General features: G+C 41.8%; 1 protein-coding gene across 1 annotated transcript in view; it reads left to right on the forward strand.

Moving 5' to 3' along the window:
• The window catches only part of LOC111263764 (adenylate cyclase type 3), a 169,298-nt gene that overhangs the window by 135,894 nt on the left and 6,583 nt on the right, over positions 1–26,821 (forward strand). Inside the window, exons 3-5 of the mRNA XM_022839149.2 lie at positions 22,321–22,435; positions 25,579–25,641; positions 26,375–26,494. Coding sequence (XP_022694884.1) covers positions 22,321–22,435; positions 25,579–25,641; positions 26,375–26,494 — 298 coding nt within the window. The remainder of the gene's footprint in view (positions 1–22,320; positions 22,436–25,578; positions 25,642–26,374; positions 26,495–26,821) is intronic.

Raw genomic sequence — 26,821 nt, forward strand, 5'->3', positions numbered from 1 at the left:
TGACTGTGTTTTTTTGCGATCTAAAGCCAAGAATAGATAGGTATCATTAATAGATAGGCGTGGTCCAAGGCTGATCTTAGAGGGTCGAGTTGGATAGGAATGCGTCATCGTTACAAAACACCGCATTCATTGCGATCATAGCGGGTTAGGTCTGTGCAAAGCCTTTCGCAGCACTGAATTCGAAGAAGATGTACCCAAGATGTTCTGCTATTGGTTTGAGGAACTCTTTTTCAGCTGATCAGTTCCAATTGTTCAGATACCAATGCCATATATCCATGTAAATCGCCTCTTCCTTTTCTGCGTTTTCGAAATCACAAGTCGGGCTGCGTATCTATTTATATGGAAACACAAAAGCCGTAGAAGCTATTTTGGTTATTGCTCGTAGAACCACCGCGCTCTTTTAATTCAAACGCATTTGGTATGCCTATTACGTGCACATGTATATGCAAGCAACTTTTCCCTGTTAACCGTGGGTCGTCAGTCGCACTTGGACTTTGCTGTTCCCTGCCCGTTGTCCCTTGTCGTTGCCTAAATACAATCACCAGCTATGTCGAGGACGCTGCGTGTGATATAACCATTTGAAACAGCTATATACTTAGAGTGACTGCAAACAAGGTCCACCGTATACAGAAACAAAGGAAAGCAAGCAACCCCCATGATATTCTATACAGGTTGAGTATGGAGGCCAAGAGTGTTCGCTGAGCTTGTACTGAGGGGCTATTTTCTCCGTTTTCGCTACTTCCGGGGTCTCTAAGCATCTATCCTGAGCGCCGCCGTATCCGACTATCTCGATTTCCCGTTGTTAAGCAAAGCGAACAAATGAAATGTGCGCAGGTGACACTTTCTAAGTAAGGCCAGCCAACTTCATATCATCGCAAATCAAAAAATGCGCTCAATATTACAAAACCGTTAGACGGGCATATTGTCCTTGATGATCCTATTAGATCGTTCTTTTTGCCGCTGCAAGTTGCCCGTACAGTGTCAAAGAAGAAGTTTGCTTACTTTAACTACATATATACTGGAGTAACAGCCATCTCCCTTCTTTTGTAAATTGCATGTTTGAGCTACGATAGCCATATCTCTATTCACAACGGTACACGCTATTAAGAAGTACTATTCTAGCTCTTTTCATTCGAGTGACAAAATCCGCTTGTTTGAGAGATCTGCACAAAGTGTTTTAGAACTTCTTTCGCAACTAGCATACTTCAAATGGCCAAGCCCAACACGATTTTTTGTCGATCTATAGAAGACCACACGAAGAAATCTACGATTGACGATACGGTTTGTAGATACGTCGTTTAGTGATATATTTCAAGAAGTAGGACAAGGTTACGGACAGAATCTTCAGTCGGTAACATGAAATTCGGCGACAGCACTCAAATGACACGCCACTGATCAAGGATCCTCTGTGAGGATTCGTTTTGATAGTTCAAGTAGCTTAAAGGCAACGTTAGTTGAGAGAACGTTGCAAATAGAAATTGGTATTTCTCAAGAGTCTGCATTATAAGCTGAGTAGCCAGGTGGAAAAAAGGATTAGATTTTCTCTATGTGGTAAAAGAGTTTAGAGGCTGGTGGCTGTTGTTCATGGTCGAAAATTTTTAATAGCGTTATTTTAGTGGAGCAGCTACGAGTTCTGTGGATCCTGTTGTACTTCAACTAATAGTGCAGCCGTAGCGAAACCTTCTATTCTTTCGACAAAACCGTCTCCAATAGTGTTTAATAAAGAACCAATTACAATGTTATGTGGTAAAACGTTCTATTTTGGCCGTCAAGCCTAGTACTTGATGATGGCTGCTTACCGAATACTATATTGTATATACGTACGCGTATATTCAAATAATGACAGATCTAGCTTAACCGATAACCCCTGGCTTTTTCTATCTCCATTATAGCTATATATGCGTAGAAACTATATTACACATATATTAAGTAACACGTGTGCTACTGCGATTACAGTAGCCGAGTCTAACGATTAATGCAAACATTTAATGTAAGCGCAAATAGAAGATTCCGTATAGAGCCCTTGTTCTTTTCTCATTATTACTCGATGTAAACCTTTTTTTAGCCAGATTACAAGTGAAAAATGCAAAATCCTATGGGCTGTAAACTGTCAGCTCATATTGTCCGCTCTGTAGTTTTGCAACTGTTACTTACACACGAAGTTCCGTGACAAGAACTTCCGTCTGTAAATTCCTGTATTTACTGTTCTTCTTGTCTTGAAAAGTTCGTGCTGTGCTAGTGCGCTCGAAACTGTCACTTAAATATTTATATATTAAACAAAGATCCTCTATCTGTTGATCGGTATTTAGTTCCAGAGGGCTATTCTTATGAAATTCGTAACGGTACAGGGGTCGCGCTGGGTCGTAAAGCAGCACACATATTCGGAGGTTTACATCTCAGAATCAGTTTTACTGATTATGAACTTAAACGTTAGATGTAATAATTAAATTTCGGAAAGTGTCTATATATTTAGGAAGAAATAAATTTAAACTGCAGATACATCTCGTTAGAACCGATCGGAAAAGACTGTCATGTTTAACGGGAGAAAATCCGAAAGCTGAGAATGAATCGAATACACTATATACACAACTATCTAGTTAAATATGGATATTGTTGGCGTGTTCGACAGCTGAGCACAGTAGGGCTGCTTAGAAAACTGCATAGAAGGGGAACGCCAGCTATCCGGGTTCCCTTGACAACACTCGAACTAATGAACCCAAACGTTCCCTACGACCTTTCCATCAATTTTCTAGAGAACACGTACAGGTCATTCATCCCGGGCTTATTCAATCACTAGAAAAAATTCAACATTACGGTTTACTATAAGATCAAACAATGTAACATTTTGGGAAGAAAAGGGTGGGAGTAGTGGTGAATAGAGCGCCCTCAAAAATCGAACGTCAGGTTAAAGGTAAGAATCAATTTATGAAAAAACCTTAGCAAATAATGTCTGCATAGGTTATGTGTTATTGGCGGGACCTGAGATAGTAAAGCCTGGTCCTTTCTAGCCAAATGCTATGTGCTCGCTACGTGATACCGTTGCACGTGAACACGCAGAGTATAAATACTACAGTTCGTTTCTTGTATGTCCAGGACGAGGAACCTGCCTAAGAACTCGGACATTTAGCTTCGAATTATTTTCTAATAAGTGTGTAAATATTCAGAGTCTTTTTGACCGGCTTCAGCACAAGTTTCTGCTTCCTTTTTTTTCGTTGTTTCGTTGAAAAACACGCCACCTATTCTTCCATCTCGCATTGCAGCGACACGAATGTAGCCGAAGGAATAAATAGGGTCTGCAGTAGCTTCTTAGCCTAGGCTACTTTGAACTCTTTGTAATTTGCCTTTGTGCCAGTGCTCGTTGGTGCCTTCTAAACAAGAGCTCGCCGCAAAAAGGGTCAAGTCGAGGGAAGAAAGGCAAACACGCAGACCTAGTCAGCCTGGTAAGAGGTAAAAGAATGCTTTGCATTGTCCTGCCGGGAAAACGGTCGCAGCAGAATAAACATATAGAAGGAACCTAACGAGGCTCTCTCGGCAACCGTTCGGCCGATCTTATTCCTTATTTTGGGAAAATGGCAGCTGGAACGTTCAGACAGGGCGAAAGCAAGAGAGAGAAAGAACTGTAAGAGTTGGCTAGTGTAGATGTAAAATAGGGGTTTTACGAATAAGGAAGCCAGCAGCTGGTGGGTGAGATACTGATTCTCAACGTTTCATGCGTGAGCGACTTCATGGAGACGGTAGCAGCGCCTGGTATACGCTTTTCCCTTCCTCCTGCTGTCACGTTCCATTGACTGTTCCTGGACTAGTCTTTTGGGTCATCTGTTGTCTAGCGGCTCCCTCTTGCCTGTGGCAGAACATGGTTTCTAGTACGCTCTGTTGCCGGCGTGCACAGCTCCTGCTTGCTGCGTCCGTCGCTCTTTCTGTCAGCGGCTTTTCGCATGTGTACCGTATAGAGTACAGCCTAGGCAACGGAAAAGAAGATCCCGCCGGTGCACCTTGCGCCTAGTCGTGGCCTCCGGGGGCCTAGGAACGGCTAGTGCTTCTCTGGTGGCGGCAAGAAGAACCTGCCAATTTTTCTTTTTAATGCGACCTTTTTCATACGGTACACGACTGTAGGTGCTGTTGTTTATAAGTGTTTACTCTATATTTCTTTCATACACTAGTATTAGCACTGCTATTGCAGCAAAATGGGATGGATACTGAAGACGACCTGGGTAGGCCTAACTTCGTATACGACAAAGCCTGAACTTCACCTCCAGTTTTTGCCGGTAACCACTAGTGACATTACGATGTGATAATTCGCTAGATTGGGCCGTGCTAGGCTAGGATAAGCAACGGTTATTTTCCTTACTCAGTTTTCCTATTCTGCTCCATCGTTGTCCTTTTCAAAGCAAACAGACACGAGGTATCACTTGCCTCTCTTTCGGCAGAAAAGCTAACCAAAGGGCTTCAAACGGGATGCTTTCAGCACGAAGCCGCGTCTGCCCCGCTCTAATCTTTCAATACTGTTGGAATCTTCCGTCACGTCAGCAGCTTCGACTTATGATTACAGCAATGACCATTCTGTTGGTTACCTGCCCTCTACGCGGCCGTATCGAAACCTGGCAAAATGCCCAGAGACTGACTTGAAATGTTTCGACTTTTACGTCCGGTATTGCCTCCACGGGCCGCTTTCATTGGCCTGCTATTATTGTTGCTACTCCTGCTGCCGTTACAGTGAAGTCCGCAGGGGCACGCTCATTCGTGAAAAGGTCACCAGGTAGAGGATTTCAAGCATTGAAGCAGTTTCCGTAGTTGACTTCTTGGCTAGGGCTACCGTCTATAAAGTACTCTTGGAATCTAACGGATCTGATTTTACTTAAATGCTTAGAAATGCATAACTTCTCAAGAAACCCTATGAGGTAGAACATCACTTGTAATTAAAAATGTTGCATTTCCTAACATAACAGCAAAGAATTTGTGTTTCCTTTAGCATCACTTTGCTGTGCTTTCCGCCGTATTTTTTAGGACATCAGGACAAATTAATCAGGTGTAGAATACAATGCAGTATAGATGCGCGTTTACTGGTGCGAAAGGCGCCTATGAATATGGCATAATACATTTTCGAATTAGTTCAGGATGTTTTTAAAATCGATAATGGGTTAGACATAAGAGTTACCACTAATTATACTTTTTCCCAAATTTAGCCATCTATATAGTGTCATGTAACTATCTAGTGCTCCTATGTCGCTGTCGAATGTATTGCGTTATACAGTAATATATACCTCAGCTATCATCAAAAGGTTTCTACGCGACCTAGTCAGCCATTTTGGTAGTTCATGTTCGATGCAACGAATTCACCCATACTCTGATAATATTAATATACATCATCCACTGGTATCGGCAATGGTTTCTTTCGACGACCAGGATATCATTTAAATTAATATTGATACATCCTATAACCCCGTCTATTGTCTGCACTTTTGAAGCCCGGCTGCTCTCCTAAGTATCGAAGACATTCAGATGCGTAACGCTTTGGGGCTTTATAGCAGCTGCGACAGCCTCGAGTTGATGTTTTTTGCGCATTTTCTGGGGAAAACTGCTGGCCCAGTGCCACCCGCCGACCGACCAGCCATGCGGGAGCATACAGTCTCTATGGGTTTTCTCGTTGATATATAGATTTAATACCTCGTATAATAGACGAACGACGACACGACGGCAGCCAGTGGACTAAAAAAAGCAGCAGCTCGACTAAGCAAGCTGAATGAAGACCTTGAACACAACGGGAAAAGCCGTCGTTGAAGGCCGATGCTTATTTTAACGCTGCGCACCTTCGATGGTATATTTTCCTTTTTACTTGCTCATTCAAGCCGTAATTACTACTGACTCTTTATGGCATGACACCAACAACAGTACTAAACTATGACTCTATCGCGTATGATTAGGTAGCTCTATGAATTTACTAGAAATGTCAATATGGGTCGGCAACAAAACGGAAGAAAGGCTGTCTATTGAGGAAAATAAAGCCGTAACTAGGCTTGAAATTGAAGTATTGCTGCATTAGCGAAATCGTCCTTAAACCCTCATTGTGACGAACAAGTTTAAGTTCTTAGAAACAGCGATTTACTTGACCTGCACTGATCGTTATATCCCAATTACCGCATGATATGCTAACTGTTAGCTTTCGTCCATTGTCAGCCATAGTAACCATGATCGCTTTAAGCTTTTCACAAAGAATAGCGATATCTTATTGCCGGACATTGAGAACTACATCTCTTCGCTCCCTAACGCCCACCATTTGACCGTGACGATTTCATACATCTATTGTCATCGTGCTTCGGGGCACGATTTTTAGGCAGGCAGTTGAAAGACGTGAACACTGCTATTGGACACCTTGACGCTTCTGCAACTGTTTCGTGTGAAAATATTCCATCGGTATAAGGTTCATTAAAAGGCAGAGTGTACATCCCGAGCTGCTGCGTTCGTCCTTGCATGCAATTCAAAAGCGACCAACCGGCACGAACGTGCAGCATCCAGCCGCCCATCGTGACAAGATTTCACTTTGCCGGTCCCCTCCCTGCCCTCCGTTCCCGACCTGCCGCCACTTTTTCTGAAGTATATCCGTCTTCTTCACATTACCACTTGCGCCGCCCCTGGTCGTGGTTGTATTCATCAGTAGTCGGAGGATTAGCGGCTGCAAGCAAGCTGACGGAACCGTTTGGAGGGCGGTCGTGAAGCAGCACCCAGCGATAAGTTGCTGAGCTAGAATAGAGAAGCGGAATGAAACGTGTGAATTGTGCGTTTCGACCGCTATCGAGCAGTGGCTAGGAGCCGATGGCCAACGATTTCGCCTCGTACGTCCACTCGTTAATTCCACTAACCCCATAGCGAACTTGCATCCTGCCCTAGTCTTGTATTTCCGTACTCTTCCGCACGCCTTCTCGGCTGAAAAAAGCAACTAGTATTACTATGACTAGATAGGTATGACACTTTTGCTATCCTTTCTGCAATATTTTAAACTTTTACAAATGCTAGCTTTGTTTAATGGCTCCTGGTGTACGATTTTGAGCAGGGACCAAGCGATCCGGTCCACATGTGGGTCACCTCCGAATCAGCGAAATCTAGCGAAGCTGGCAAATTGAGGACTAGAATGAACAAACAGATGCATTTGCGGGCGGCACATTCATTATTCGTTTTCCGTTTGCCCTGTAGAGTCCCACTTCTGGGTCCAAACCCACGGGCCTAACTTCGCAAGAAAGTAGGCCTTATTGTTACTCAAGTTATGGCCACTGTAGAATTCAAGAGCATCGATCTTAATAACTAGCGTTCGCGATTAAAAATATACAACAGTCCATCAATAACCAAGTGCACAATTAATAATATAATTTAGAGCAATCGTAGTAGCGAAGTAGAAGTCAAATACCATGGAATATTTACATAAACATATACACTAACGAACAAACATTAGGGGCTGTTTGCCGTAGGCATGTGCATCCAGTGAGGAAAAATCGTAAACTCATCAAGGCGAGAAAAGATGCAATTAGTCAAGATTAGCAATTGTCCAACTTATTCATGCAGTATAAGCCTTAAGTACTAATATTCAAAAGCCCTCAATTTAGATTTAGATTTAGATTAACGATCCATGTTGTTTCGAATTTGCGTACGGCGCAAAGAAACATATTTCCATGGAAAAAGCTGGAATATCCCTGATGATATTTAGATAAAAAGAAACCTCGAAAATTCATAAAAGCCTCCCTTCAAAGGGCTATTTTTGACATACTTAGATTTTTAACCCAGGAGTTAACGATCATTTCGAAGGAAGTAAAACACCTATTGCCAGTTGGCTGGTCCAAAAAAATTCAACACATACTGGTTTTAAGACCTTCTGTGCCTTTTCCCATCTTGTAGAGCTTTTGATCCCCATTGGATCTTTGTTCTTTTGGGACTTTCGCTTGCTATCAGCTCAAAAACTTATCTATACGGCGCGTATTGTTTTTATTGTAATGAGTTTAGGCTTACAAAATCGATTGAGACACGATGGCTATTAAAGAGTTGTTTACAATATGAAAAAGAAATATCTTTCTAAAAATAGTTACTACGTTTGGAAGCGACAAGTAATGCTTATAATCAATAAGCGTGACCGTCACATTCAAAACCTAAAAAAAAAAACGGACGGATTGCCTGCTTTTATTTAGATTCTGTTTAAGGAAGGATTCAAAAGAAAAAAATCCAACTTTAGATGGATCTCGCCCTATCCGTACTTTACTCAGGACGGAGACTAGGCAGCACACATTTAAGAAAACAAAAATAATAATTAATAGTGTGTTCGTGTCCAGCTAGATGCATTGGCCACTCATACCGATCAAACGTCTCGTGTTTATTAGAGTATCTTCATTAATTGTGACCATCTTCGTCGTAAACCCCTTTGAATGGGGTGATCTTAACGCTTTTCTAACAGACTGGTGGATGATGCTGGCCCGATGTAGGTCGTTGTTTCTATGATAGCGCAGCGAGTAACGTCTTCGCCTATTACACTCAGGGACACAGGTCGTCGTCCTAGGTTCGAACTCGGACGCAGGTATACTCTGTTGTGCGCTAGGTGTACGCTGGTTAAAATAAAACCTTATCTGAAAAAACACGGAGAACATTTTGCTTTTTTTTAGACACAGATCATTAGATACTTAGGCTACATAGCAGAACGACTAAAGAATACGAAAATCATAAGCATCAATAACATTTTTTCAGAGAAACACTATTCGCTACATCACGAAAATCCTGCGTTCATATAAACCTCGTATAAACATACATATGCACATTAAAAAATCATAAACAAAATACTCTATTTGAACTCCAAAGATTCGACATTTCCCGGAAAAGAAATTAAGATAAAATCGACAACTGGGAGCAAAATTTAGCAGGAGATTAAAAACGGTTCGTCGTAGTGAGTAGGTTTTTTATACGCGATCTGCGTGTAAATAGTTCAGTAATCTTTATTCTTCGGTGTTCTGTACGTGTTTACTGCAAAATAAGGAAAAAAGTCTGACCCCAGGCGGAACTTCTCTTAATTAAGATTGGATTGATCATATGTCGCCAACCTGTTCTCGTAAAGGTCTATCTGCTTGACTTAGCTAGATATCTGCACGGCATTATAATAGGAGATGATAACAGAGCAATGCGATCAAAATCTCTAAATACGAACTAGTATTAACAGAATCAAGATCTAGTTCCGTGTAGCCATTAGTAACGTTTGGCCATTACGTTGGCCAGTTTCAGCCAGAATAATCATATATGATAAGTAGGCACTGACCTTCAGTGCCTACTCATTTCAGTGCCCATTCAAAAACTTTATGGAACACAAAGTAATTGCTCGCCACGAACCGCTGGCGCCGTATTTCAATTAGTTTGCTTGACCAGCATCGTGCCCCATCTCAGTCACGACGTTGCGTGTCACTGGAGCTGAGTACTATGACACAATCTGCGCTTTCAAAATAAGTCTTTATTATAGTCAATGACTCGTACAACTAGTAAGACAGCTAGCTGATACCTACGAATTTCAAGCTTTATGCAGGTATACCCAGTTAGATACAGCCAGTATGTAAGGCGGGTGTTTGTCCGTCCGTAAAAGCCTATGCGTCGCACTTATCGCGATGCATCCACCCGTTCACGGGATACGCTTTACTCACTCTGAAAGTTATAAAAAGGGAACTTGCTTGCATTATTCCATGCCGTGATCGCAATTGCAAATATTGTTTGCAGTGGTAAGTATTGATAGTGACCGTACGTGTGTGGTCAGTATTCAAGTGTGTGTTCTGCTACTGCAGGAGCAGCAGTAGTAAACGAGATTCCGATCGGTGTGGTCATGGTTTGCGAAGTCGATGCTGGTCCTCTGCTGCACAGCTCTTGTGCACACATGTTCCTCCTGTCCTCTGGCGGGGGAAATGTTCAGGTGAACTGGAGGAGATTAAAACGAAAAGCAACTAACCATCGATGGTGATAAAAGTCATATTAGGAAAAGAAAAAGAAGGGTGACTTTCGTTGGGTTACCGACGCCACCGGAGAAAAAAGTAGTTCGTTGCGAATATTGCCTACACATCGTCTTCATTCAAGCCATTTAAACACCTCATACAAAGCAGAAAATGTAGTACTGAAGATCTCTGAAAATTAGTAAATGGTATAGTCTTTAAGCTGTACATTGACAGTCTCTTGAAAAACGAATCTCTTTGTGCTTGCAATAAATAAACTTAAAGCATCAACTGTCCCGTTAGTAACTGTAAGTTCAACTCGAAATTATTAGGTGCACATCTTCGACTGCCAGCTTTGTCGCAGAACCTGATTTATATTCTGAATACGAATTTGTCGGCCTGATACAAATTTACTGAACTATCGCATTCCCAAGATACTGTGAAATTAAATGAATATGCATTATGTTTAAAAAATCAAGAGGGCTTTGTAATTAAGCTTACTTATTTTTGACAAAATTGCGGCGCTTTCTAATAATAACAGATGGCTATAAACGTGAGTGTATATTATTTGCATCCAAAAATCGCTCACAAATAGCTTTATGTGGTGTGAATATAAATTTTGTATAATTTACCTAAAACATAACTCCAATCGAAAAATTATAGTGTATTAAAACGTTGCCTTTATCCATTTTTTAACCACCGATAGAGGAGCGCATGCTTCGACTAAACAGTCTGCTCTTAAAGAGCTGACCCAGTGCACTTACAGTGATGCTCGCATTGTCCATAGTTTAACGCTCTATTCCAGCCACTGCCTGGTGATTGCACTCAGTTTCCTGCCACCGTAATCGGCTTGGACGTTCAATTGCCCTGACTACGCAAAACAGATAGCCCCTTCGGGCTTTCTTTTCAATTTTTTCCCCAAAAAATCCCTGCAATATTGGCTAAGTTTACTCAGCACAAATTATCGCTGGTTTATAGCTGATCCAAGTACTGAAAAAAATACAAGAATGACGAATACGTTGTTTGTTAGTAAGGTCCTATAAATTCTGTACGCTAACGCGAGTAACGTCTGTGTTCCTCGTACACGCGTTATGTGTTTATAATACACAAATAAGTTATGAGCATATTCGTAATAACGAGCAAATCGCGCATAGTGCTTCTGTTGCTGGTTCTGTGAACCGGCTCCCTTCAATGATTCCCTTTTCGTTTCGACACGTTGCGCCATGTATCAATATATGTTTCTTGGATAGCACACAATATTCTACTGATTTGCGGATTAATAGCTTCGTATCGAGGGCCATCTATCAGGACACTGCGTAGCTGTGCTAATTCGTACTGAGGATGCCGGATGAATAGTAGTAACATTGAATCTTTTTGGTAAATGCAAAGTGGCCAACGATGACTGGTGCATGCTCAACTGCCCACCCTAGCCTTATAAACCCCACACCTCCCCCCTCACCATTGGCCTCCCGCTGTTGTCTGGGGCCCGACAACTAGCTACAACTAAATGCTATACGTACAGCTGCGACCGATAACTAAGCCCAGATTGAAAAGCCCTGACACCCATCCAGCGATTACCAGAGGTACCGCACAGCAACGTAACTGGTAGCAGCGACAATCCTTGTTGATGGACGGCAATTAACCACCAGGATAAGAGAAGGCAATGTCTTGCAGTATCAACGCCACCGCTCAAGTCGCTGTTCGTTGCTAGACTACCAGCGGCAACTGTTGGCTGTCGCTGGCGCGTCTCAGGATGACCAAAAGCCCCACCTATGTTATGGTGCCTGACTTGGTTAAGCAGGTTCGCCATTGTGCCTGATGTGGCCATGAACTTCTATTGAAGGGAATTGCTCGTACATGTGGTGACGGCATGAGGACTATGTGTGTCACGGCCACAGACAGCCGTAGTGTGGTTGTCATGCAGAGTGCATATTCTTCCTGACTCCTCAGTAGGTCAATCTTTCCTACACCCTTCTGTTTTCGATCTTCGTCCTTTCTCCGACTCTGCTGCTGATGGATCGAGGTATCCGAATGGCGCGCACCGGCCGCTGCCCGCAGGCGACTTGTGACTGGCAAATCAAGAAAGCAGCCAAGGTGGGTGCTGCATTAGGGCGGGCTAGGCGTCGTGTAACTAGACTAGGCTCTATTCCCTATCATTCCCTTCTTCATTTTAACGCCCCATTGCACAAAGTTTGGACGACTTTTGCCTTTCTATCCAACGCCCACTAATGCAGGCAAGACAAAGTTGGCCAACGCTCAAGTTCATGCGAGTACACTAGAAAAGGCCAGTGGATGAAGCCCAAAGACGAGCGGAGATAGCTAAAAGGGTGGACCACAGCACCGCGAAGAGTATCGACACGCGTCAGCCAGTGAGTGCTGGGATCGAGGTACCTGCCTCCAGTCAACGCGACAAACCAGAAAATCCTGCCAAATCCTTCTTTATGAATGTAGGCCAGTTTTTACCATTGCGCAGCTAGTAGTTATTAACATAGGATTCGTGAGAATCAATTAGTAGGAACGAATTAACCAGGACTCGATACCAACCCGCCATATATGTGCTTATTATTCTCTGCGCCACCGCTGTTTCCAGCTCTAGCGACAGTGACCACTGCTGTTAAGGATGAGCATTTCTTAGACGGTTGTCTGATCGGCACAAGACGGTCGGTTAGCGGCGGCCAAGGACCCCGTTGACAATATCCACTTGAACGCACCGTTGTTTCGTCACCCGCGACCTTATTGTCAACATCTATATCAATATCCGTAGATATAAGTATATCGCCGGTGCGTTTTATACAATCTACAACTTGCCCAAATCGATCTCATTCGAAAGCTTGGTACTAAGACTTGCACAAAGACTAATACGTTTTTCCTGCTAAAGTAGGTGCACTGATACCTTCCATCAGACGGGAGCTATAGTTTTTCAATTATTTAAGTTGTCGAATTAGTCATAAAAGTCATTTTACTTCGATTTCGGATGCAACGGTAGTAGTGGTATCGAAAAGCTTTTCTAGTCGCTGGTAACTTACCAGTTAAAGCACTAGTATCGAAAAACTGACAAGGGATTCTCTTCGAGAAATAATTGTGTCGCTGCTGCTGCTATATATAATAAACTATTTATTTCTATCTATATAGATAAATAGAAAATATAATTGTTTATATTTATTCCTATATATCTATTACTTGCCACGACTTCCATCTAACGGATGGCAGCCCCATCGATTGGGGTGCAATATGTTGTTTCACCATCTTCTAAGCGTCGTTTACATAATCTCGCTAAAACAAACAGATGCGGAAGACCGAATGCAGACCTATGAGAATAGGATCGACTCCATTAAATCAATTGCCTATTACGTCCACGGGTATGTTCTATTTTACAGTCTCGAAGAGCGTATATTGTCAACGTCGTTTATAGGAATGGCTACATTGTTTAGTCAAGGAAAAAAGGGTTAGAGTAACACTTATTTAGAGAAAACTATTTAGCTTTTACAACTGACTCTGGTGCTCCTGATCAGTTCACGCAGCGATTAAATGAGTTGTACCATCTGCTCGCGGATGCCAAACCGATACAACCTCATGTAGACGCCAGGGTAAAGCACCCCAGAGAAACTTCCTTACTTCTGACTGAATAGTGCCACTGTATTCAGTTCTCACTTTACTTATATGTACCTACATTGAGTTCCAATAGACTGACAGAGAGCTAAAAGAGAGCTGAAAAAAACTGAGCAAGTAACTTTTCTAACAACTTCATGTGTGTCGCGTAAGTCGTAGCATGTACGAAATGGTGTATACGAACTAACGATATCAATGATCATAAACGCCAGGCCAGCAAGTTAGCTCATAAGATCATCATTACAGCGAATAAAGTATGCTGAAGCAATTTTTAAACTTATACATACATACACTGAAATAACAATGCAGCATGCGAAACGTATGCGAAGAGATAATATAGAAAAAGAAGCATACGAACAAGATGCCGCGACTGCATGCGATACCTAGTGCAACACAGTTACAGTTGCGTTTCGGCATGATTCGATAACTTCTGATAACTTGATTCCCCTGCTTTAAAATAAATTCAGTTTTGAAACGTGAATTCCCCATATGACGTTGAAATACGTGGGTTTCACGAAAACCATTCCCCAGGTGACAATTTCATCAAAAAAGCCTAGATACTAGTGTATTCAAGGCACATTAGTAAATTAGTGCAGTTAGTGTAGAAGGCGGCGTGCATAGAAAGCAAATTGCGTGCAGATCACAACTTCAGTCTCACTATTCATTGCGGTTATGGTATGCGATATGAACACAAACTCGCAGGCAGCAACATTCCCTGCCGCCACCGCGGTAGCGTGTGACGCTACACGTTTGCGCAAATTGTTACCTAAGTACAGCTGAGCGATGGACACGTGTAAATACAATAACAGAACAAAGAGACGGCGATGACTTCTCACAGAAGCGTGTGAGCATCGTTGCACGTGAACCTACCCTACAGCCTAGGCGAGATCCATAAGCCAGTCCACTGCGAATAGGTAGTGCCATTTGCAACGCTATGTTACGCGATATATCATAGTTGTGAAACACCCTACAGCACCCCCAGCACCTTCCCGTAAGACACAGACAATTTCCCTCCGCTAACGTGTTGATAGAAAGTCTGTACTATTTCTCTATATGTGGGCTGCACGACGACAGTTCTGACCTGCTTCAGGGTGTCAACGCGTTCGAAGACTCGAATGAGACCAGACCAGACCAGACCAGACCATACGATGCTATAATGATTTTACCTATCTAAATGTTTCCCCGGCTAACCCCTTGATCGAAATCATCTATCTGGTGTGTATAGGCAGAATTCAATCCTATGGGTTAAAGAATTCATGGAAAACGTGAGGCGTATGTTTCTCATGGTTGTCTTTCTTCCATCGTATCCATAAGGTCACTATACGCTTCTAAACTGTCAGTTAAATTGGTCCTCAATGTAGCTACAAGATTTTCTGTAAAATATGATTCTGTAATGATCTGATATAAATACAATAAATGTTAGTTACATGTGTTTATATAAGGTTTTTCTCGCGAATGGTACATATGTAAAACACGTGTGCGAACATTACAAGTAGGTACCAATAGACGACTTGAGGTATCAGTGTAGTTTAAGTACAACGGCCAACTACACAAAGGTTACTGTGGCAGAAGAAGTCGAACGACCTGAAAATACTACGCCTTAGAATCACCGGTGTTCAGACCACGCCATATGCGTACGGGTGTGCACGTCTGTTTTTGATATCTGCTCTGGTCTGTACTGAAGATATTAACTATCTTTAAACATGTATTCTTCTTTTGCTTCTGCGTGCCATATGATCGTCCTTATCACGTTACATTCTGGTCACCATTGTACAAGTAGAAAACCGCTTATATAGAGATGCAGCGGCCGTTGTCATCGATCGGCTCGTTTCATTTGCCGACACAGCTAATTCTCAAGGACATTTGCCTTGGAGGGGCAGAACGAAAGGGAACAGAGCACTAATAGTATTAAACCAGAATTTGCCTCGTTTAGTCAACATATAGCATTAATATAAGTTATACGCTATTTTTTTTTTCGCAACATTTTTCGTCCCTCAAAATTCTGGAATTACCATCTTTTTGTGGCCTTTGTTTCAACTCTAAGGATCAAAATCAAGTAGCACTTAATAATTAAATAGTTATATGTTATTTCTATAGATTAGTATTCTAGTTATCTTTAGAATTCTCATAAGGTCTGTATCAAAGGTGATTATACTAAACCGATTATCTTTTTACCGAACAATGTTTCGGCATCCCCAATTTAAACACATGAATCTATTACAGTGTTACGCCTCTAACTGACATGGATCATAGGACTATATTGTTTCGTGTAGTACTGAAGGGTGCCGATTCTACGTTTCCATCGGCTCAAATAGATTCTGAACCTATTATATTACAGTGTATCAGAACAAAATTTACTTAAATGAGGTTTTCCTAAAAACACGCTTTTTCCGTGAGAGATTCCGCTTTTTTAATCAAAATATTCCAAATTACATCGCTTGTTTATTGATTCTTTTCCATGTCGTTGCGTTGTCCTATTCCACAAAGCTCACAATGCCCTCTTTAGGCTTAAAATTTTGACGAAATTTAAGCTTCACTTCACTGGGTCCTTTCGCTGCGTAATTTCCGTCCGTTACTCTCATTGTTGTCACTATCATCTTCTGCTGCGTACACCTGCGCCATTGACAAAGTAACTTAAGATTCCATCTCTTTCTACAGTCCGTTCGTTGATCCTCTCTAAATCGTTTGTCAACATCAACAATTTTGGCAGTCGTAAACAGTTACAGGTTCTGGACATACCAATTGACATCTTCAAAACTCATATATATAGCTTACTGTTTTACATTGGGACAAGAGGACATATTTTATACTCGATAACTTTCAGCCTATATTTTAAATAAATTTTGCTGAAGTTTCAAGCTTTGTTCTCACTGGTTTTTCTAATGTTTGTCTTGTCTCAGACCCTTTCCCCACATAAAACCGTCACATTTGAACCAAAAAAAAAATTGTACAACAAGAACAGAGAACTACAGCCCAGTGTTCTCCAGCTGACTGTCACACTGCCACATTATAAAATCAACAAGGCGCCAAATATAGGCTTTTCATTTGGAAAATTAGCTATTTAGTCCCGCCGCCCCCAACATGGTTGCTTAGTTTTTAATTCGCACATATCTATCGCAAATGGCCCGGGATTGGACTATATATAAGATTGGACAGGAAGTCCCCGTGTCTCAAAAAATTGTTTGCACATTTTCTCTCACTTGTTGTACAGCGCCGACAGTTCGAAAGCCCTCTACCTGCTCTATCAGCGGGTTATAACTGTGGCACTACTTCATGGGGGCATTTTAACTCAAATGAACTTCTCTAAAATGGTTGATCCAGGAGGAGGGAAGTGCACCTTCGATACTCTCTATACTTTACGACAGGTCGAGGACAAAGCGCTGCCGTAACAGTCCGATGGGTACGTTTGCTATAACTAAAAAGACTGCTCAAAGATGGTTTGCCATTTGAAAACGGTCCCCGAGACTCAAAGGATGCCCTTGCTTTGGCCGGTCATCTAAGTTTTATAAGGACCACCTATCTGAAGATGCCTTTGAATGAAAACGGCCGACAAACAAGTTGGGAATCGGCCGGTAAGGTAGGCTGCAGCCACATAACCGTCATCAACCACCTCAAATCCCTTGTGTTTCTTTTTAAAAACTTGGAACTTATGTACCTTGTGAACTCTCTGAATCCAATAAGCAGTTACGGCTTAACGCGGAATCTCAGTATCTCGTATCATATTAGGCCTCCCGCGGCCACAATAATCGATTTCTGTAGGGAACTGCTACCGGTGATGAGAAGTGGTATCTGCAGGTTAACATAAACAGAAGATTAGAATGAGTCGCTTCAGGAGAGAAGCTAAGACTTAGTGTCCAATTAAATTTTCATTTGGAAAAATTATTTTGCTTTATATTTGATGGAAATGCAGAGGCCTAATTCACTAGGAATTGCTTCTTGCGAACCAGACAATTAATTGGTTGACACATTCATTTGGTTTAGCTACATTGAGTCAACCATGCTATTTAATACAAAAGACCTGATCAATGAGGCCGGGTCATCCTACTCTATGACAACGCAAAGTCACACGTGGCAAAAATTGTCCACGCTGCCGCCTGAACTTTGAACAGAAGGTTTTGCTGCGCACTACATATTTTCCGGGCCTTGCACCGACGGTTTCTCACTTTTCCGTTCATCGGGCAGTTTAACAAGACATGGTTGGAAAACTTTTTTCATATGAAAGCCGCTACCTCCTGTCGAGAGAACTGACATCGTTTGGTCGAAAAATTAAAGAAAGTAATGACCAATGACGAAAAATACATAACATAATAATAATATATTGCCACAGGAACAGAGAAAAAAGTGCGGAAGCTAATCGAATGTGTAAACCGTTGCAAACTATGCCACTGCGTTTATTTTGATCAAAAGAGTGCTTTTGGTGAAGCAAATTATGGGACCCTACGTGGGAAGATGACTTACTTGGGTAACCACCTAAATGGTTAACAATGGTTTAAATTTCGTGTGAAAATTGAAAAGATTTTGAATTTCCCGCCACTCGCCCTCGCGATCCTTCTCGAGGAAGTTATATTTCCTCTCTACCATACGGAGTTTTTATACTTGATATGAATAAATATATCCTATCTAAACTCAAATGTTACGAATATGGATATGACTTAAAACTCTACTGATCTCAAAGCTATACCTCGCATCCTTTAAAGAGCAGTTGATAGCATGGTACGTTAATGCAGTTTTCTAATAAAAAATGTACAGCATCGCAGAGGGAAGCGTTTAATCTTGATTAAAGAATTGGTCATGTGATTCTCCGTACGGTATCCTGTTCTCGGGACCTTCGCGTACATTAGGCTTCAGTAAATACAAATCTCAACTAATGCAATTACATACAGTACTTGTAAACATAATTTTTAGATATTTTCTAGCAAAAAAAAAAGGAGTCCATATTCGTTTATACAATACCGTTGTCTAATCAAAACTTTTACGTTGTTTTGGGATCTGGAAACTACGTCTCATGAAACACAAATTTATGCTTGTGTTTAGAAAATGCGCACGAACACGTTGGAGGCACCTGTACGGCACGTTTACATTAATTTGTCTCCCATCGTATCGCTGGTTGAAAAGCAAAATGCTCGCTTTCCTTCTTCTTCACTCCACGAGGCAGATCTTACAACCCACTATTTTGACTTGACAGCCATTAATCTTTGTGGCAGAACTACCGTGGCTCCTAAAGCCATTGAGCGTGGCAGATGTGCGGGTGATTTCGTGGACGCAGCGCAGCTGCTTTTCTCCTTAACGAATGATTTGTAGTCAATGTCACAGAATGCTGCTTTTGTGTGCCACACGCCCCCCTTTTTGTAAATGTGTTTTAGATTCAATCAAAAAATACGTTAGTAAGTAATAAACTTTTGCTTTCGAGCATTTTCAGCATCATATATACTCATGTCATTTACAAGCAGTATTTTGTACGTTTTCCTTTTGAAAGCCAGACAATTCTTAATCTGTTAGGGGGACAAAAAGGAAAGGTACGAACAACCAGAAAGAGCAAGACACAGGAAATCGGAGCCTGCCGCAGGAAAAAGAGTTCATTCCTCCGCCATCTGCAAGAGGCATCCCCGTCGTTGTGGTCGGCCGACTGATCTGAGCCCTTTTTCATGAGCTTGACCCGCTGACTGCTCAAGGCCTAGCGGCGATACAATAAGCGCACGAACTTGTTCAATCGTTTCTGCATTAGGTCCTAGTTCTGTTACAGTCGTCACCACGAACGCGACTTTTCTTCTCGATTAGCTACGCCAGCCGTGTCGCTACTGCAAAGCTACCCTAAGAGACGTCTTTTTTTTCTAGTTCTTCCTTTTCCTACTGCAATTATTACTATTAGCTGGTGTGGATTCAGCAAACGACTCTGCGTTGTTAGGGGCCAGAACGAATATCCGAAGTTTTATTATTTTCATAGCTCCTAGAGAAATTGTTCTGCCTCCGTCAAACGACATGAAAAACGTATCGATCAAATAAGCGATAATTAGCAATTGCACCAGCCGTATCAGCAGCCATAGGTGGCGACGCCTCCGAACCTACTCTGGCTTCTTCCTAAATCTACCATTTTCTACGACGTACGTAAGGTTTTCCTTGAAAAACAGTCCCCGAACAGCAGAGCAGACGAAGAGAGCTCCTGGGCCGCCTATTACCGAAGGGGTAAACGAACATACGCGCCATAATGCCAGGCATAGCATTTATTGCAGCCGCCTAGAGCTTGTTGAATGTTCACTGCAAAGTCATAATGACATAGTGTTATACCTGATGGTTGGTTTCCCAAACAATCACCTAAACAAACTGAAACCTCGAAAAGTATTTGAGGTGAAATATTTTTAAACGGACTTCCTAAGGAAGGAAGACATCGAGAGAAAAGGGGGAGGCGACAATACTGCGTTAACGCACATAGTTAATAGACCTAGGCGTTACCAGTATTGGCAAACCTATATGTCGGCGAAATGGTAGCGTTTTTCGCTTCTATTGAAGCACAAAAAGTTTGGCCAGCTTTGAACTAAAACTATGTTTTGAGTAAAAGTAATAGAAGCACAACTTTCGGAATACGATCAAAACCGAACAGCGATAAACGATCATACTGTTTAAAAGTTCGAATAGGTCACTCAACCTTCCTATGTCAACCTTCATTCTGCCGCGCCGAACATCCTCCTATCTGTCTTAATATTATATTAGACATAAAAAACGTGAGACTTAATCTTAATGGTGAAAGAACATCCTGACTAAATAGGTGGCTTAAAGATTTGAAAAGCCGCCTCCCCCCCCCCTCTCGCTCCTTTCCCACTCTCCCTTGTTTCCTAAGCACAAGTGATCGAACCTTCCACAACAGAACCCGATACAACTCGAGCACTTTCTGCGGTACATATACCCGTAGAGAATTCGTAGAGAATTCATAGAGAATTATAGGTTGGAGAAAAGAAGAAAATGCATTTTCGACCTTATGATAAAATGACACACAACGAACAACATGAAAACGCACCCAGAAACACTTTTAGGCAAAAGTGCATTTGAAATCGCGATCAAACGAAGCAGCTCGTCCCCAAGCAGGAATTTTATAATTTAGTGGAGTTGTTGTGGAAAAGCTTTATGTCCGTACACATTTATAGGCCTTGCAACTTGTTAGAATACAACGCTCATTGACATACCGAATCTGTTTAAAGACAGAGGCGGTCATCAATTCTACAAGTTTAATCGAACTTCCGTTAATACTCGTTCTTATACCTGCGTTTCCGTTCTCACAGCCGCATCATTTGAAGCTTGAGTGAGTTATTATGCTAGCATTTTAAATTTAGGATTTGCCGACGTGACCCTTCCTGTGTGTAGTTCAATGATGGGAATACGGGAGGAAGGGGCAGCGTTCTGCTCCAGTTCAGCTTCGGCCTCAGTTAGTTTCCATGTGGCGCTTTTATGCGTCAGACACCCATTAGCGTCCGACGTTTAGCGCTGCTTCCCAGTTGGCTGTACCTTACAAAGTATTGGCAAAGCTGCATTTAGAGCATAATAAGTAGTCGCGCCCGTTGGTAAGTCAGCTAATTTAGTCCCTACGAAAACAACGTGCCTGTACGGCGACTGCAAACGGCTGCCAACGGTTGGCATATCCGGAAACGACATACGCACAAGGCGTGGGCGATTCGCTGCAAATACGCTTTAATAATATTACCAGCCGAGACGCGAAGAAAAGTAAGCACTATAGGTACGGCGGTCGTATAATCGCCTCGCAACAGAAGTGCGCGATTAATTTACTTGGCTGGGCTGCCTTATAATTGGTTACACAACTCGCATAAAGATGTACGCCATCAACGTTTTCCGATTCAAGACGAGAGATCCGACTGTGAGTGCTCGTCTAGAAGAGCTCTGCCGCGGCATATGGAACAGAATAGAACGTCTGATTTGGTCGCACAGCACATTGATCGACTGAGCAATGCTCAGTCGATGTAGTGGAAAAGATAAAATTTTGAATTTAATGGCCATTATAGTTTGTTGAAGCGGAATCATTGCTGAGCTTCGTTTATCGGAGAAAGTATTTGAGGCAGCTAGAAGGACACCTGGTGCAGGCTAATGATAAGACGAGGTATACCGTAACAGCGTGCTTGAGTTCCAATAGCGTAGCGAGAGTTACTTGTGTGCTATAGGTCGACAAATGTGGAAAGGAGTCTGTGGTACGTATACACCTTATTATCTACATCAGTATTCTTAGTATGAGATAATAAATCTTCTGTGGCACAAACTCGTGCTCACGAGCAAAATAATAAAACAGAAGAAGTTTGCTCTTCTTCTAGCCACCTGACCTAGTCGCCGTTCAGTAGGGCCACGAATATTTAGAATTCAGGTTTTCGTATTAGCTGACCGTTAAATGTTTTACTACTATATAGAATAAAATAATCATTATTATATTCAACATCTGTAGCTGAAAGCATTTCTTAAATAATTACAAATGTGGATTACAACATAAATTATAACATTTTCCAAAATCTGGAGAAATGTGAAGTACCATCTAGATCGTTAGGGGGTATATTCGAAGTACACAGCTTCGGGCCTATAAGTACGTAAAAAGGAGACTTAGAGGGTCTTGCATGGCTCAGTGACAGAAAAATATTTGTATTTGTTTTCTGAGCCTTGATGTTTGAGACAGTGAGACAATTGTTGAGACAGATGTCGAGATCTATTCAGTATCTATTTCTTTAGCTCTGTAGACATTGTAGTTAGACATACCAGACGTCTCTGCTTTCTTACATTTCAGATCAGTTCGTGAGCAGACAAAATCCGGTGTGGATATGCGTGTCGGAATTCACACAGGTGCCATCCTTGCTGGAGTGCTCGGCCAGCGTCAATGGCAGTTTGACGTCTACTCAAAGGTAAATCAATGAACTACTACCACTGTTTCCATAATCCGTGTGCTCCTTTAAAGCCTAAGTCAAATATACCCATTACTAGTATATTTTCTCAGTACTATATCAGTACGGTAAATTTTTGTCTCCATTATATATATATATATATATATGTACAATATAAATAATGGAAACGTGTACTCGAGGTGTAAAAATGTTCCATCCAGCTAGAGGTCGTTATTAAAGGATGCTCCATATGAAAACGTTGTTCTGATGTAGTTTGGCTGGTATTGAAGGCTAAACCGTGCAATTTGTTTTGTCGCGTAGATGAATGGTTTGTGTCCCTTCCTCACGTACTCTTTTGACGTACATATAATATCCAATGTGCTTCGCACCACCTGCTAATAGCTATCGTATATATAAATTTATAGATTATGTCATAACGTAGAAGTGGTTCACCTGGGACGCAACATTCATCAGAAACCTCACTGCTAGGGCTACCCACCTATTTGTATTTGGCCGATGGTAAAAAACTCTCCTTGTCAAGCACGGTGTGAAAATCGCCTGGAAAGCGGCGATTCATCAGACGGTCGGAGAAGTTCCTGCGCCTCCCTCTTTTTCCATGCGAGTGGACTGACACAAACGCATCCTCGTTCCTCTGCATCCTGTCTTACGTCTGCTGTGCATACATCCACGAAATCATTATCATCATCGATATTTTTCAAGCAAAGGGGTCAGGCAGTGCTAATGTATTAGAACCGCATCTCCATACTTAAAGTTTCGCTATCCTCTCAAATGACTTCTAGCTGTACGCACGATTTAAAGCAGCTGGAGCGAGTGAATACGCTAAATCGCAGAACTTATCACTGTTGATTCGTTTCGCTTGTAATTACTCTTACGAAACAATCAAGTTCCTACTTACAATTCCAACAAAAGACATACAGAAAGACTTATCTTCAAGGGTATCAAGTGATCACATAGTTTTCACAGAAACATTACATGTCATGGCGAAAACGCTAAATTATTATTAATGGTCTCTTTGACTTAAAATAATAGAAAACAGTTACAACAATGTCAAGGTCTACTTCCATATTCGTATTCAGCGATAGTCACTACAAAAATTCACTATCTTCTCCACCCTAATAAACCTATTGCTGTTTTCGCGTACAGGCCGAATTAATGAGTTGCTTTCCTTGTGCCCTCTTGTGTCTACTTTAGCAATTAACTTAATCCAAACGTCGACCAGTGTTATCGGTTTTTGACCCTTGGCCAAACCTAAAGTGCCTAGAATGTTTCATAGCTTCCAGTTTTCGAGTCTCCTGAACTGCCTAATACTACTGCTATTAAACAGACACACTTTTGGAATTGTATGCATACGCGAACGAATAGCTCTATCCAAGCGTTTTTATTATTAGTAGAATAGTCGTAGAGAGAGGCTTGCCAGAGCAAGGGGGACTTAAATCATGGCCAGTTCTCCGAGGACAGCGTACGAAGCCTGCAGCAAACCAGTCAAAGATGAAAATATACCTTTTGTTCCTTAGCAAAGTTTATATCGAGAGCAAAGGTGGTGGCTGCGGCAAAGTGCGAAAAAAATGGATGTAAGTGATTGGGTGAGCACTCATAAAATATGTGATGAAAGCCACCGACTTTCAAGGGGTAAGTTGGAGTCACCGTTCCGGACCCGACGGAGCTTATAGGGCCGAAATCCCTGACCCATTGTCTGATAGCAGTTTACTAGGTTTGTTACACACGATCCATTTCTCCCTTGGGCCCCAAAGTGGGTACGTGTTATATAGCTTGCAGGGTTGCTATTCCGAATAGGGGTCGCCTTACTTCGCCATCAAAAAGTTACACACATGGCATTAGTTCAAGGACAGAAAGGAACAGCTTATCCATTATTGTGGAATTACTATAGAGACATATATTATAGCATGAAATGTAATGCAACGATAATAACATTGATAATGGTTGTAGTCATAAATATTGTTATTATAATTCATTGACACTCACTACACGAGAGTGGGGTGCGTAAATACCACACCTTGTTCAGCCACAATCCGGAATGCGAGTTCCAAAAAACGGATACATCTTTAGCTCCTATTAACTCTTAGACAAAACAAATAGTTATAACCGTACGCGAAATGTATCCCAGCTCGTATCATTTTGCCGTACCGTGTTGTAGTTCGACGAGGCTAAAAGATGTTGACTCTGTCTTGGTTCTCAGGTAATTTTTAACTATCAAGTTAGGGCACTTTTGCCTGGAACGCTCGATGGTTCAAGGCCAAATGGTAGACAAATGCAATCTTCAATTTAATGGGACCCTGGTCGATTCTCATGTTTTTCGAACTGGCGCGATAAACGAGAAGTGGAAAAATGCTGCCCATACCAAGCGGGAGGGGCATGCGTGGCTACGAGGACGAGCGCACACCTCATGCCACCGAGTGCTCTGGGAGAGTAGGGAGCTATAAGGCAGTCCTGCCACGGGAGGCTCGGCCAAGAAAAGACCTGGCGCCTATTTCCGTAACTGGCCGCTTTGTGTAATACCCACTGTATACGTACAATCTTCAACTGTTACGTCCTATTGCCAGATGCTTATTTCTCTCTTGATAATCTCTGCTGGTGAGAGCATCCGAGTTATGATATCTTGCCGGTAATATATTTTTCCGTCTAATCTGATGAGCCCATGGCTTAGAGCTTCGCGATAGATTAATCGCAGTTGAACCTATTTTTTATTGGAGAAATTTTTATATTGGGGACTCATGCGCAGGGTTGAAATAGCACCAGTACTCCTCTTTGAGCTTTGTTGCTCTATCCTAATAAAATCTACGCAGGTTGGGCTTTCAATAGTAACCTAGCTTCGATGACCATATCTACAAGAAATTATAAACAAGAGATTTATAAGCAACCCGTTCGTGTTTGGTATTCGTGAGCCTTATAACTTGGAAATATAATATCCAGGCTAGCAGCAAACAATGCAAGGAAATGCGTTAGCCTTAAAAACATCTTAAAAAAAATAACTGAGTTGTTCACTGAAAAAGATTACTGAGTTGATAGCTTGTTTGTAAATCAATGTGTGAAATGCGTTCAAACAAGCAATTGACTATAATAATTGATACTAGCAGGATGTTTAGCAGGACCGTTTCACCAAAAGGTGTCGCTTTTCATTCCAGGACGTCGTACTGGCTAATAAAATGGAATCGGGCGGTTTACCGGGGCGGGTTCACATTTCCGAGGTAAGTAAATAAATAAAGCGTTAGAAGTCATAGAACCATGTTTTTTCTGACGAGAAAAGCACTTATCGCCACTTCTTAACAAGGTCACTTATTTTAATTAATTTTGGATATTCATAAAAGCTGAATGCTTTATTTTTTTTTGAACGCATATCGATTTTGAGCTTTATTTAAAACTAAACGTCATCTTGTATGTCCTAAAATCCAACTTCCCATTGAATATTCGTTATTAATATTTACTAAAAAGCCGTAACTTTGGCCACGCACAGCCACGTGCCTATCATTCAAATCGTTCTTTGGCAGTTACTCGTGTACTGCCAAATGGTTCTACAAAAATTTACACTACTTATAATTACTTACATACGTAAATGTGTTAAAAAGGCTTTACACCCGCTGCTGCCACTAAGCACTGCTTTGAGCGTGAAAGAGATCGTGCGCGCGTGCCGGCCCGCATGTGGACCGTGATTTTTATCACAGATTTTTAAGTTCACGCACTCCCGGTATCGTTCCACTGCCAAGGGAATTAGGTGAATTATACTGGACGTCACCTGGTAGAATCGACGTATTTTTGAACGAACGCAGCAGTTGGAGAATAAGAACCTTAATTCTCAAACGTAGCAACGAGTTAGGATTTCTAAAAGGAAAGAAACTGCCAAATGACCACAGGCCTTCGCATACATGTGATCTATGTAGCAGGACCTTCAATTGACAATGTACTTTTATTTATATTCGACAGGCAACTCTCAAGTTCCTGCATGATGAATTCGAGGTGACGAATGCGGATGGGGCTTCCCGAGAGGAAGCTATCCGTCTGGCCGGTATAAAAACTTTTTTCATCGTGAAAGTGATTAAACCGGTAAGTATCACGAAGGATGCGACTGGTTCTTGGGGTTATTCTCTGTGCCACGGCACTGATAAACGATGACGCCTTCTAAATGGTAGAGCATACATGAAAGAGAAATGACGCACGGAACACAACATACTAAACGCAGGAAATTACAGCATCTACCTAGAGCGAGTGTCAACTCGAGACGATCCTTATACGTTTTGTTACCAAAAGCAAATTACTGGAAACTATCATCGCAAATAAGTATTGCCTATTTATTGAGTCCAGGATTGCGGTAAGTACAATGGGGGAACTTCACGCCGTACAAGTTACTTTACAGAAGCATATACCTGCTGA

This window comes from Varroa jacobsoni, unplaced genomic scaffold, assembly GCF_002532875.2.
Source record: "Varroa jacobsoni isolate VJ856 unplaced genomic scaffold, vjacob_1.0 scaffold_789, whole genome shotgun sequence".
Taxonomy (NCBI): Eukaryota; Metazoa; Arthropoda; class Arachnida; order Mesostigmata; family Varroidae; genus Varroa; species Varroa jacobsoni.